Source organism: Hirundo rustica, chromosome 9, assembly GCF_015227805.2.
Source record: "Hirundo rustica isolate bHirRus1 chromosome 9, bHirRus1.pri.v3, whole genome shotgun sequence".
Lineage (NCBI taxonomy): Eukaryota > Metazoa > Chordata > Aves > Passeriformes > Hirundinidae > Hirundo > Hirundo rustica.
In genome coordinates this window covers 9,930,826-9,943,714 of record NC_053458.1, presented here as the reverse complement: position 1 = coordinate 9,943,714, position 12,889 = coordinate 9,930,826, and the positions used below count along the sequence as shown (strand labels likewise).

The 12,889-nt window shown below is 50.3% G+C and overlaps 1 protein-coding gene across 6 annotated transcripts in view; it reads left to right on the top strand.

Annotated features, from left to right (window-relative positions):
- Window positions 1-12,889, top strand: part of RNF220 (ring finger protein 220) — a 219,671-nt gene that overhangs the window by 150,126 nt on the left and 56,656 nt on the right. For all 6 annotated transcript variants that reach the window (XM_040073571.2, XM_040073573.2, XM_040073572.2 and 3 more), the window contains one exon: window positions 9,342-9,437. In XM_040073571.2, coding sequence (XP_039929505.1) covers window positions 9,342-9,437 — 96 coding nt within the window. The remainder of the gene's footprint in view (window positions 1-9,341; window positions 9,438-12,889) is intronic.

The following is a 12,889-nucleotide window of genomic DNA, read 5'->3' as shown; positions in this document are numbered from 1 at the left end:
AGGGATGCTCTTTACACCCCTCCACCTCCCCAGCCCGCTCCCTGTCGTGCTTCTTGGTGTGTCCCAGGAAGGGGGCCACACTTTGGGGGCCGGCGACACTGGGGAAAGCTTCTGTCCCCACTCAGCCGCTGGGCTGGAGCAGCCAAGTCCCTGCACAGGGCTCTGCATTCCTTGTACAGCCGAGGAACGGTGGAGCTGAAGGACCTGCTGGGCTCTGGGGCTCCAGATTGTGTCTAATGACAGCTAATGAAAGCTGATCACACGCAGCCTGAGCTCAGCCTGGGAAATCACGTGCGGGAGTTCCTGGAGCCAGAGCCATATGCCAGCTTTGGAAGGGGAGAGTAAGCCTGCCTCAAGGGAGTGAAGCATACCCAAGGAGGAGCCCAAATCATTAAAAAACCCCATCTCATCCTGAACCCCCTCCCCAGGACCCACCTCCCATCCCCTTGGCTCGGAATGCAAAAATACAAAACTCACAGAGCGTCATGGCATCACTACAAAGGTTTTTGCTGATTTGCTGTCAGCTGGAGTTCATGCTGCACAGGGGTGGGAAAGACCAGAGACTGGGCAGGTGAGCAGGTGGCAGGGAGCGCTGCAGGGCATTGCACAGCCTCTGAAAACCACGCTGTCCTCTCCAAGGTGGACAAAGGCAAGTGCTCCAGGTTCTCCTACACTTCTGATGGTACAGTCCAAGTGAGGGAGGCTCCTGGCTTCCAGACAAGTGCAGGACATCTCTCATAGGAGATGTCTTCATGCTTGTTTTATTAGAATTAACTTCCAGGCTCATTCCCCATTGGTTTTTCTGGAAGCTTATGGTGATTTTTTTGGCACATGATATCAGAAGCAGAGACTGACATTCCAGCTCTAGATTTTCTCCTTGGGGCTGGATATCTTTCCAAGTACATCAACACCTTGTCTGCTCCACCAAGGGAGAGGCCTGGGAGCCACTGTGCTGACCTGAGTTCCTGGCAGTTATGGATGACTCCCAAATAACCCAAACAATTTCTCAAACCCATCAAGGGAAGAAAGAAATTGCAATGATACTCAATAGTGCTCCACAATTTTGTCTCCTGCACGACTGTACTTTGCTCCTGTACCCTGTCCCAGGGAGATTAGGAGGAGAGTGGAGACCTGACTATTTCTCCCATGAAAACAAGCAGAGCAGAGAGGAATCCCCAAACCCACCACTGCTGATAATCCACAGAGTGTGAGGCTGCCTTGGGACATCTGCTGGAAAGAGCACCAACAGAATGAAAGCATCTGGACTGCAATCTTCCCGTTCCTTCCTCATCAGGGCTCCGTGCAGATAACTCAACAGTCCCAAACACATCGCCTGTGAGGGAGAAGGACGGCTAGGAAGACAGATTAGCTGTTTGGAGGCAAACACAGAGAGTGACTGACAGAGACCAGATAAAGAAGAAGGTCCATCTCAAGGCAGGACCAGGCTTTTGAAGTTTTCATTGACAAAGAATCCCATTTGCCTTGAGCAAGGGGATTAAACTGGGACTGGAGCGTCGTTCTATGTAAAAGAGATCAATCGTCCCCTGTCACCACATGGATCTTTTCCCTTTGCCCGTCACGTCTGGGACTAAGAACATTAACTTCAAGAAGCCAGGAGAGCAGGGAGGGAGAGGGTGAAATCAGGAAATCTTTCATTCCCTTCTCAGAGAGCTTGAAAGCTTCTCAGCCCAGGAGGATTCATTATTTCTGTGTGGCTTTTGCTGGGAGACAAGTCCTGTGTGGCACGGGAAGGCACAGTGCTGTCACCTTCACCTGAGATTGGTATTAAAGGCCCCTTTGTAACCAGGTGGGATTGAGGAAGGTGGTGGGGAGATGAAAGCTGCTCTTTTCCTTTGTGCCCGATGCATGTTCGCAACATTGCAAACATGCGAGGGGTGTGAAGAGCCCATCAGGTTGTGAAGTCTCTCTGATACAGTCCCAGGCAGAGGGATGGGGTACAGACCCCCGAAAGTGGGCTTGTAGTCTGTGTCCAGGCACCCAGGCATCACTGGAGGTTTGGCAGGCTGGAATTCCACTCTGGAATGGTGGAAGGGGACTGCTGCAACGTTTCCTGGCCAGTCCTTTTCCTGGTGCCAACAAAAAGGCCAGCAGCTCCAGCAGCTCAGCAGCGGGAGAAGGGGCTGCACCTCCCCATCCTTCAGGAGCCTCCAGCGGAAAAACAAACAAGGGCAAGCTGGTTACACTCAGGGACATGGAAACTGGGATGACTGCAGCTGGTAGTTACTTCTGTGGTCACCAGTGGCTTTAACTCCACTTTAGGGTTCATTTAGGACCTTTGCCTATAGCATCACTACTATTGCCACTTCTGTGCTGGCCTGAGGTTCTTCCTCAGCCAGAGCGGGGCAGCTGGGACTGGGGATTTAATCTTCCCATGCTCTGTGCCCCAGCACTTCTCCCACCCCTTCCGCACAGTTGCCCCAGCACACATCTCTCTGGGTAATAAAAGCCCTGATGTACATGCATGTTCCTCACTCACTGCTCCCCTGCCCCTGAAGGGCTGTCACTCACTGCACTTGGGCAATTTTCACAGCAATATGTCAAAGAAAATCCAATCACTCAACATGGGATGTGATGAATGCAGGATTATTGTATCAGATTCTTCTATTATCAGAGCCGACCGAGGCAGTTACAGCCAAGCAAGGGCCGCAAGCTGGGGCTGCAGCCAGCACCACTGCTTGGTGCCTGGGCTCCCTCTCTGCCATGGCAGCTCAAAGGGCAGCACTGAGCACCACGGATCTGCAGTATTCAAGATCCTCATCTGCCATTAGAGACCAAGCCCAATAGATGGTGATACACCAGTGTGGACACGGCACTTAGACAAGCAGATTGTCACTCAGAAGGTCCCTTTCTGAAGGTCTGTCCAAACCAGCCATGCCCCAGACCTCTGTGAGGCCAGAGCTTCCCTGCAGCACTCCCCAGCATGGCCAGAGTGTGGGTCTCGGGCAGAGCAGGCAGCAGGAGTGTCTCGCAGAGGCATACGGAGAACAGACTCTGTTTGGACTGGTGGCTGCCCAGGAGTCTGTACATGGCTGTCAGCAGTGTGAGGTTCCCTTGGGTATCGTTCCAAGCTCCCCCCTGGCCTTTCTCCCCTTGCCTTGACTGCCTCTTGCAAGGCAGGAGAGGAGCACACATTGGGTTGAACCCATGTTGGTGAGGTGTAAAGCCAGCTGTTCCCACTCTTCCTTGAGCAAGAAGGCAAGCTGTTCCCACTCTTCCTTCCTGGTAACTGGAGAGTCAGCATCCCCAAGTCCTCCTTGCTCCCTAAGAGCACGTCACTGCTGCCTGTATTGCAGGGTATTAGCTGCAGACTTACCTGTCACCTAACATGTAAATTTATATCCCCTGTGGAAGAGCTGGTACTGATCACTGAAGGGGAAGAGACTGGGTTCCATGAAGCATCCCAGCTCTTGTGGTGGGTTCAGCATTCGTTTTCCACTGCTACTTCCTAATAAATGGCTGCAAATTGCCTTTCCCACTTCCAGTCCTGGCTGTGCTCTTGCTGCAAACACAGACGTGAGTGGCCACGAGCAAAATCCATCCCATGCACCCAGCAGATGCCTGCAGCTGGTTTGTTTAGGTGTGCACCCAGCTCCACGGAGGGTGCCTGCAGGCAGGCAGCCAGCACACTGCTCCCAGACCTCCGGCAGAGCTGGGAACCAAGCCACAGTACCAGAGCTCTTTGCTTCCCCCACCCACACCCGTGATTTTACAGCTTCACCGAGCAGTTTGAGAGAGAATTACAACATCTAGTGGGAAATTTGACCACTAAAGCCCTCCAAGGAAAAAGAGCTTCGAAGCAAGCAAGATTTGGAGCCTTAAACCTTGACAGAATGTCTGTATTAAGCCTTTTCCAGCTGCCTCACTTGAGATGAAATTTCTAGCACAATCATTTAACTTCTTCATATCATGTCTGGTGGTAGGAACAGGGGATGGGTGTCAGTGCCCTGGGGTTTTATCTCCTTCTCTTGTGTCACTGACAGACTGGGAGGTTGGCAAAGTCATTCACTGTATCCCTGCTCCCTCCCTCTGTAACTGTGATTTACAAGGAAAGATTAAAAAGCAAAATCTGGGTATTGTGGCAAAACTATGGCCAAGCTGGGGACATGAGAACAGCCCACAGACATGTGAAGGAGAGGAAATTACGTAGGATGAGTGTTAGCTGGCTGTGCTCCCTGCAGTTTGGGGTGATGAATACCAGAGTCACTCCAAAACCAAATATCTGCCATGTTTTATTCCATAAAACGATTACCCCAGGACCAAACAAAGCCCCTCATGTTGGGGCCAAACAGCTGTACCCTCCCATTAGACCAAGGGAAACCACTGCATTTGGCAGAAAGAGCAGAGAGGGGCAGACCTGGGCCAGACCTCTTTCCCCCCTCCATCTCCAGAATGCTGACGGGCAGTTCTGCTGGAAGGTGCCCCTTTCCCCACCATGTAGCTGGTGTCTCTTCCAAGAGGATACAGAGCTCCATTACAATCCCAGGTGTCACTGTAACATGCACAGAAATTAATTAGTAGCTCACATTTCTGTAAGCTTATTCTGCTTGTGAACCACTGGAATTTTTCAGTGAGGGCCAGAAGCTGCTGATACTATTATTTCTATTCACCATTCACACCCTTCTCACATTTAAGCCTTTCATCCCCAGCTCCATCCCACCTTTATCTCTGCCAGCTAAAAGCCACTAGATAATTTTACCTCTAACTTTTCCCAGGAGCAAATGTGGACCCTCCAAAAGCTTCTTAGGGAACTCAGCTCTAATAGTAGCATCTTTGTGTCGGGGATCCTCCAGCAATAACATAAAAAATGGCAAGCAGAGTTAAGGGGGGAAAACGCAGCAAGGCCTGGTATCACTTATTGCTTTCGGGTTACAGTTCCCAAGTGATAACAGCTATTAGCAACACTTTGACGTCTTCCCTACCGTGGAGGGGAGGGCAGGAGACAGAAAACATGTCAAGCCATCACCTCCATGTTAAGTGATAAGTACCTATTTAGACGGCAGAGTTAAGGCTGAATGCATCAAGCAGGGAACACTTTGTGCCAAAAAAAAAAAAAAAAAAAAAAAAAAAAAAAAAAAAAAAAAAAAAAAAAAAAAGGCAGCCCATATAGATACATAAAAAGCAGGGTTAGGGTATTTGTTCTGCTGACAGCAGCTGTGATGGATTGTTTAAGAAAAATAGTCTCCTTGTGTTTTTCCAGAGCTCTCAGAAAGCAGGAGTCCAGCACTTTAACACTCTCAAATGACTGGCCTTGAGAGGCAGCAGGATGTCAGAGCGGCTGGCGGGGCTGGCCCCACGCTGACACCTGCCCCGGCTGCCGGCGAGAGGCCGCGCTGCGGGCCGGGGGCAGCGTGTGCCCGTCATTTCCATCCATTTCCCTGGGCTGGCGGCTGCACCCTAACACCCATCGCCTCCCCTCGGGCTGCCCGGGGCCCACGCCTGGCCATCCCGCGGGTCGGGAGCCGCTGGCGTGTCCACACCCGTGTCCTTGCCGGCACCGCCTCGGCACTGCCCACGGCTCCTGCGCCCGGGCAGGGAGGAGCGGGTCCGGGCACGGACGGCCCCGGATCGCAGCAGCTGGCATGAAGGATGCACGTTTGATTCCTACCAAACCTGCCCCTGCGTTTACGGACGTAACCTGGGTGTCGCTCCTAGTCTGGGTGAGCTGCTGAAACATTCGCAGCGGATCTCTGCAGGATTGCCCGGTCCGTGGAGCGCGACCGAGCTGAGCCTTGCGGCATGAGCAAGGCTTATGTGCCCTCGGGATCTTTACGAGCGCGTAAAGCCGTACATGCAGACACATCTCTTCTCCTGGGCACGGCACAGCTGGGCTCCAAGGGGCAGGAAGGAATCACTGAGCGGGACCATGGCTGCCCAGCATGGCAGGAGGGGCAGGAGGGAGGAGGGAGTACAGGGCTTGGACAAGATTGATGGCCTCGTTGCCATTAAGAAAAAAATTAGCCGGTGGCGGCTATCATATTAAAGGGTGAAGAAGCCGTGAATTATTTTCTTAAAGATCTTATCACTTACAATGATAATTTTACCTTCCAAAAGGCCACTTTTAATGAGGCAAGGCAGGCAAAAAGTCATGATTTAATGCCAGATTTTTTTTTTCAAACACATTTTACTGCTTTTTTGTCCATGTTTAAAAAGCGCCGGTGACCTTTTTTTATTTAGCTTGCCCCAGGTGTAATGCTCAGTCTGATCCTCTCAGGGTTTATAACCTCCACAGAGAGTGCCTCTACCCAATGGAGGGATGATTTAAAGGGGAGGGAGAGATACAAAGCTGCACCAGCACTCACGTACAGCCCTTGCTCCATCTTTGATGGTGGGAGTTGTGGAGGGGAGACCAGGGATGGAGGAGGGTCCTCTCCCCCCAACATCCTCACTCTGAAGGGCAGCTGGGATGTACTGGCAGCCAGGCATGGATGAGCGGGCTGGTGGCCTTTCCTCAAGGGAAAAGGGACATTGCAGCATCAAGGCTTGTGACCACCATGCTGAAGAACCTGGTCCTGTGGTAGAGAGCATCTGCACATCAGGCCTGTCTGCACACAGAGCACCCAGCGCCATGTTTTTGGGCTGGGACGGCAGAATTTGGGTCTGCCATGCAGCATGGGCATGCATGAGGGCTAGGAGAGCACCTTTTCCCTCCACAGCCATCTTCCCAGAACACATTTGAGAGAGGAATGGGAAGTGTATTGCTGCCTTTTCTCTGCTTGCCAGGTCCAGTGTGGGAATGAGCAGAGTGGTGCAGGGAACAGCAAATCCTTGGCTTGGTATGCTGTGCTCAGGCATCCTCACTGCTTAGCCATTGGAAAACAGCCTCAACATGACAATCTGGGGTAAAAGAGGCCGAAATTGGGATGGCAGAGGCTGGCCTAAGGCAGGATTGAGAGTCACCCTGATGGCGAGTGCCTTTTCTAATCCCTTAGCCTCTGAGCCTGCATCCCTGCCTGCCCCCATGGCTGCCCGAGAGGCAAAGTGTGGCACAGCACAGGGAAATGAGAAAAACAAATGAAGTCAAGTTTCCTAAGAGTGAAGGGGAAGTGTGACTTGGCATCTCTAACGCTGTGTTTAGCATGCCGGCAAGGTATTTAGAATTGAAGTGCTTGCACACAATTTAAAAATAGACAGTTTATTAATCTAAACTGCAAGTGTATGTAGAAGAGGCTTCGAGATTGACATCTTTGGGATTAGTTTAGCCCTGCGTTTTTCCAGAGGTCATTGCCATGGTGCTCAGGAGGTTTGTGGAATAAATGGGGCCGGCATTCTTCCTGGGACCACACGCTAAAAACTAATACATAACGTTTAATTTACTGTCTCCATAGCTAGCCCAACCATTTTTCACATAATAATATTGGATTAGAGCTACCAGAAGCTGGAGGGGGAGCGGGAGGCGGGCAGGGTTTGTCTGTCTGTCGTCGAGGAATGGGGAGATGGGTATTTTTTCCTCTTTTCTAGAATACATTGGAAGACAAAACAGATTTAACCCTCCCAGCTCCAGGATGCTTGGTTTATTAGGGCATTAACACTGCTGCAGTCAGGGCAGTTATTCTGAGTCACAGCTAAAGGCTTTGAGCCTCATCCCTGTGTTTTTAGGATGTGCAATCCTGCTTATTGAAAAATGGTCCTCACTTTCTATTTAGAAAACAAAGAAATTAAAAACACCAGGAACTTGAGGTCTGCGCTCTGCAGAAATTCTGCAGAGGGGTTTTCCAGAAATAAATGAGCTGTTCACCAAAGCCCATTAGCAGCTGGGTTTAGCCAACACTCAAAGCCAAAGAGCCTTCCTGCTCTGCCCATCTGTCCCCTGGAAAGTGGAGGCTGGGCTCTTGAGGCAGCCCTCGGTGGGCGCCCGCAGCCCCATGGGCTCCCACTGGCCCTCCCAGTGCCTGGCACCCGTGTTGGGCTGAGCTGAGGAGCAAGCCAGCCCCAAGATGTGGTCAGCACAGCCCTCAGTCGGCAGAAGTGGTTTTGTCCAAAGAAATAACTGAGCACCCCAGCAGACAACTCCTCTGTGAGCCCTTTCAGGATGTCCCATGTCCCTGCAGCCAGTAGGGCCGTGCTTTATGGCAGAGATCTGCACACTGGGATGTGCCTCTTGCCCTCATGGGGTTGAACTCGGATCCTGGACTGCTCTCCTCCACTGCCACCCCAAGCCTGCCTTCCCTCCATGCCCGTGCCGGCTGCACTGCTGTGCTGTTCTCGTGGAAAGCTGTCCCAGCCTGGGGGATTGCTTGCTGCTGACTGAACCGATTTGTATGCTGAGTCATTTTTCCACTTTCTCATATCTTTCTTAAAAAATGCACATTTTTTCACGTTTCATTTCAGCCCAGAGGCAAATATTTCTGGAATACTTGCCTTTCTCCAAGGTATTATGCTTTTTAATAATGTTGTCATCACACTTGACCTGTCCAATTCAGATGATATCTACACTTCCCTTCACAAACACACACATCTCCAAGCAGTCATTTATTGTCAAATCTTGCCAGCTGATTCTCGGAAACAAACATCTGCAGAGCTGCATTTCCAGTGTACATTTTTTTACAATGTAGTGGGCTAAATTTAGCCTAGTTTAGCTAATTTATAATTTAAATTAGAATCTTAAATTGCATTTTTTCCTCAAAGTACTCTAATCATAAAGTTAAATTGCAACTCAGTGTACATTTCTTTAGATGCTGTCAAACTCCCATATTAATTTTCCTGCTAGAGTTCACTGTGTGTAGAATTTAGACTTACCTACTATGGACTTGCAGTTTATCAGTGATCTCTTAGGTCTCAAATATCACTGAGCTTTTTAACCTTCTAAAAGGCCCCCTTTTTTTTTTTTTTTTTTTTTTTTTCTGCGCTACTTATTAAAATAAACAGCATCATTACTGAAGGAAGGGGTAGTTGCACTGCAAAGGTGCTGAGAGCTTTAGTGCAGTTTACAAAGCAATTGAGAGATTTAGTGGCACTTCAAAAGGGCGGATGAGGACATGTAAGCACTGCTCCACCTCAGCACTCCTGCGCCTTACCATGAGAATTTCTGGTGTGGTCCTCACATATCATTTCCAGCAGGGCCTGATTCTGCCCCAGCCACCAGACCTGGGGTAAAAATGACTGTCCCATTGTTGCATGATTCATTTGTACTTTGCTAGACCCATCAGCCTGGTCCCCTCATGGGGCATGGTCCCTCAGAAAGAGCCAGGGCCACAGCCCAGTATTCCATCCCAGCACAGTCCCACAGCTCAGCAGATGCTCTCCATGGCTTTGAGGGCAGCTTAGAGACAGGCAGAGAGCTCAACAATGCTCACAACATGAATTTCTCCTTTCTCTTGCAGTCAATTTTGTTGTCGGCCTCAATCAAGCGGGAAGGAGATTCTCCGACAGCATCACCCCACTCCTCAGATGACATCCATCACTCAGACAGATACCAGGTAAGCAGGTGGATGCTGTTGCTGGTCTCAGCCTTAGGCAGGGAGCCAGCACACCCCAGTGCCCACAGCTCTCTGTGTGACAGCCTTGCTCTTGGCTATGCAATCACGGCCCTGATTCTCCTGCTGGCATCATGCAGGCATGAGCACTTGGCCCCTCACAGGACTGTGAAGGTGGAGTCCTCCCAGCTCTGACTAGAACCACTGTGGTGTTCAAAAATGTTTTAAAATCTTGGTAGAGGATTCTCTTGCTCTATATTCACCATTTTGGTCTCATTTCCATGGCTGTTTGTCATTACCCACCCTGTGCCCACTGAGAACCTTTCAGAGAAGTGACTTTTTTTACTTATGACTCCCATCCAAGACAGAAATTAGTTTGGACAATCCACAGCCATGCCAGCCTGTTTTATAAAACACTCTCTTCCCAGAGGAGCAGCAGGTCTTGACTTGGGTGATGCAATGAGTAAAACTTGAGGGAGATGGAGCAAGAAATGAAAAAAAGGACAGCAACACAAGTACAGCTTGGCTGGTTGTAAGTCTGCCTGTATTTTTGGGGCAGGCTGGCACATTTGACTCCAACTCAACACACATCCAAACTGTTTGGCTGCAAGCCTGTACTCAGCCACTGGCTTCAATTAGGTTCTGAAAGGCAGCAGATAAATTAGCGTTGGTCATCAGCACAGACCCAAGCGTGCATCCACCTGCTTTGTGGACAGGCTGGGTGGGCTGAGGCTGTACCAGCGTGTACCCCCATCACCCTCTATTCTGTGGTGGTCTGCAGCCATACCCTGTGCCCAGGGTTAGGCAGGCACTCATATCTTCCTGCATCAGCTGCTTTGAACGTTCCAGGTCTGTGTTTGAACCTGCAGAGAGAGGCTGATGACCAGTGCTGAGGCTCTTATTGAGCAGACCCAGTTATAACGTGTTCCTGGAGATGGGTCCTGTTAGTAGCAGATTTGTACAACTGTTGCCCATCATTCCATGCTCTGTCCTATTTATTGGTTATAAGTTGTGGATCATATTCCCATGTGGCTTTGAGTTATAACTTGGTGTCACGTCACAGCTGCTTTACCCTCCCATGAGCAATAAAAGCTGGGGCAAGGTAAGAGAAGCAAAACCACGCAGAAGATACAGAAATGCCTGTTTCAGATAATCCTGCTCTCTTTCCTGCCTGTTTATTAAGGATAATAAATAACTTATGTTCATTTCAAAAGGGCATGGAAGAGATTTTAGCCATGGCCCCCTTTGTTGGAGAATCCCCCTCCCTTCCCACTCTGCCAGACATCAGTCTCTGAGATTGGTGTCCCCTTGCAGCCCTCTGTTCCTGTACATTTTTATTATGTCATACTCAAAGACAAATATTCTTAGCAGAAGCCCCTCTATGTGCTGAGTCCAGCTACTCTCTAATATGCTTTAAGTTTGTGAGTATATTTTATGGAGGGTTGCAGCCCTTAATGCAAATGTGTAATGGGAGTTGTAAGTCTGCACTGCAGGGAGAAAACACCTCTGGGGCCTGATTTTCATTTACACTTGTGCTGGCTGCGTTATGCTGCACTGGCAGTGTAAAGGGACCTCAGAGTGGGTGCCAAGGGTGTGTAAAGCCTCAGTGGATTCTTAATAAAGCCACAATATGAACAAGAATTCAGTCTGTCTGGCTTACCAAGGGAAAAAGCCCAGGGAGCAGAGCAGAAGTCCCTCATGGTGGTGATTTTAAGGGCTGCAAAATTTAGTTTTCCATATGCAGAGGTGTGCTGGACTGTCCCTTGTGTTGTGATCTAATCATGATTATACAGTGTATTAGTAACATGCTAGAAGTGAATTATTGGTGTTTGGGGTTTTAGAATTCCTGTGGTTCAATTTTCTTAGTCTTTGTGCTTAAATACCATGGGGATACTTACGAAGGAGATTTATGAATAGGAGTGCTACAGAAATAGGGGCTTGCACAGCACTTGGGCTGCTTGTGTTGCTCCCCGTGCTGAGAGGGGGCTGCAGCTAAGGCAGTGTGTTGGGGTGGCTCCTGGATGTGGGGAGGAGGCATCCTCCTGCCTCCCATGTGCCAAGCCTGGATGCTGGAGTTTGGTACATGGAGACGGATCAGACCGAGGTAGTGGCAATGGATTTGGTCAGTAGGGGCTGCTCCTCTTACAGTATGTTCTGTCAGACGGAGCTTTGAGTAAAAACAAAGCCATTTTAGATATATTTAGATAAAACCCTGAATACCCAGTGGAGAAATCAACAGCAAGTTACAAGTGACACATCATACTGTAAAGATGGCATTTCAGGCTTGGAGGGAGCCCACAGGACATTTGTGACTGAAAATAGCAAGTGTAGTATAACCAAAAGCCTAAAATCCTCATCCAGGGAAGGCTCACCTCCCTCCCCCTGAGCTCAGGTAAGCGTGCCTCCCGAAAGACAGCTCAATTCATTATAAAGGTAAAACCAACAACCAGCGGCTTTGATTTTGTAAGTAAGCACATGTATGAAAATCCAGCTGCATGTTCAGTAGGCAGGCAGAGCAGGGATGTGGGACAGACTGTGCAAAGCTCACCAGCCAGCACCTGAACTGCCCAGCTGGGGCAGTGAAACATATATCGAGGTGTTTTTTGTTTTCCGTCTGGAGAAACAGTGACAGATTGTCAGGTGCCTGAGAGGAGACACAAAATGTAGGTTTGATTGCAGGAAACAAAGTCTGAGGAGTCTGCCGAGAGGAGAAGAGATGGGATTTGTGTGTATAGGAGCCTCTGCTGCCCAATTTGTAGCCCCCAGCACTGTCCCAACCTAAGGCCAGTCTGTTGGGGCGAGCCTCAACCACAACTGTGCAGCAGATATGGGAGAGAAATCCATGAGACAGCTCTGACCACCCAGGTTTGCTGAAACGTGGAAAAGAAAAGAGGGAGGAGCGCCTAGAAAGCACAGGCACCACCTGTAGCCAAGGTGTCCCCGTAGTAGGGGCAATTTCTGGGTAGGACAGGCAGGTGTCAGAGCCCTGGAGCTGAGGTGGGTGGCCCTGGCAGATGCAGATGGTGTCAGCAGGCGGAAAGGATGGGGCTCTGCTTCCTAAGGGCTCCGCTTCCCCAGGGCTCAACTCCCCCAGCCAGGGCAGGCCCTGGGAGAGCCGTGGCAGGGCTAGGGCGGGGCAGCGGCCACAGAAGGGCCCCTTGGCCACCTGCCTTTGGGTCTCATTGCCCCTGGATCCTGATTGGCCAAGAGCCCTTGGGCCCCCATCCCTGATTGGGCAGAGGAAGTTGGTTATTGTCACCCTGGTGCCTGATTGGCCAGTGCCTTTGGGTTGTTTTTGGGGCCAAGGCTCTGATTGGCCAGTGACATTGGGCCTAACAGGTGCTCAATCACTATTGGACAAGGAAATCTGCTTCCCAGTTGCTCCCAGGCTTTGATTGGTCTTCTGCCCCTGGGCAGCAACCTGCCTTTGGGGTGTGATTGAGCACGGCCCCTCG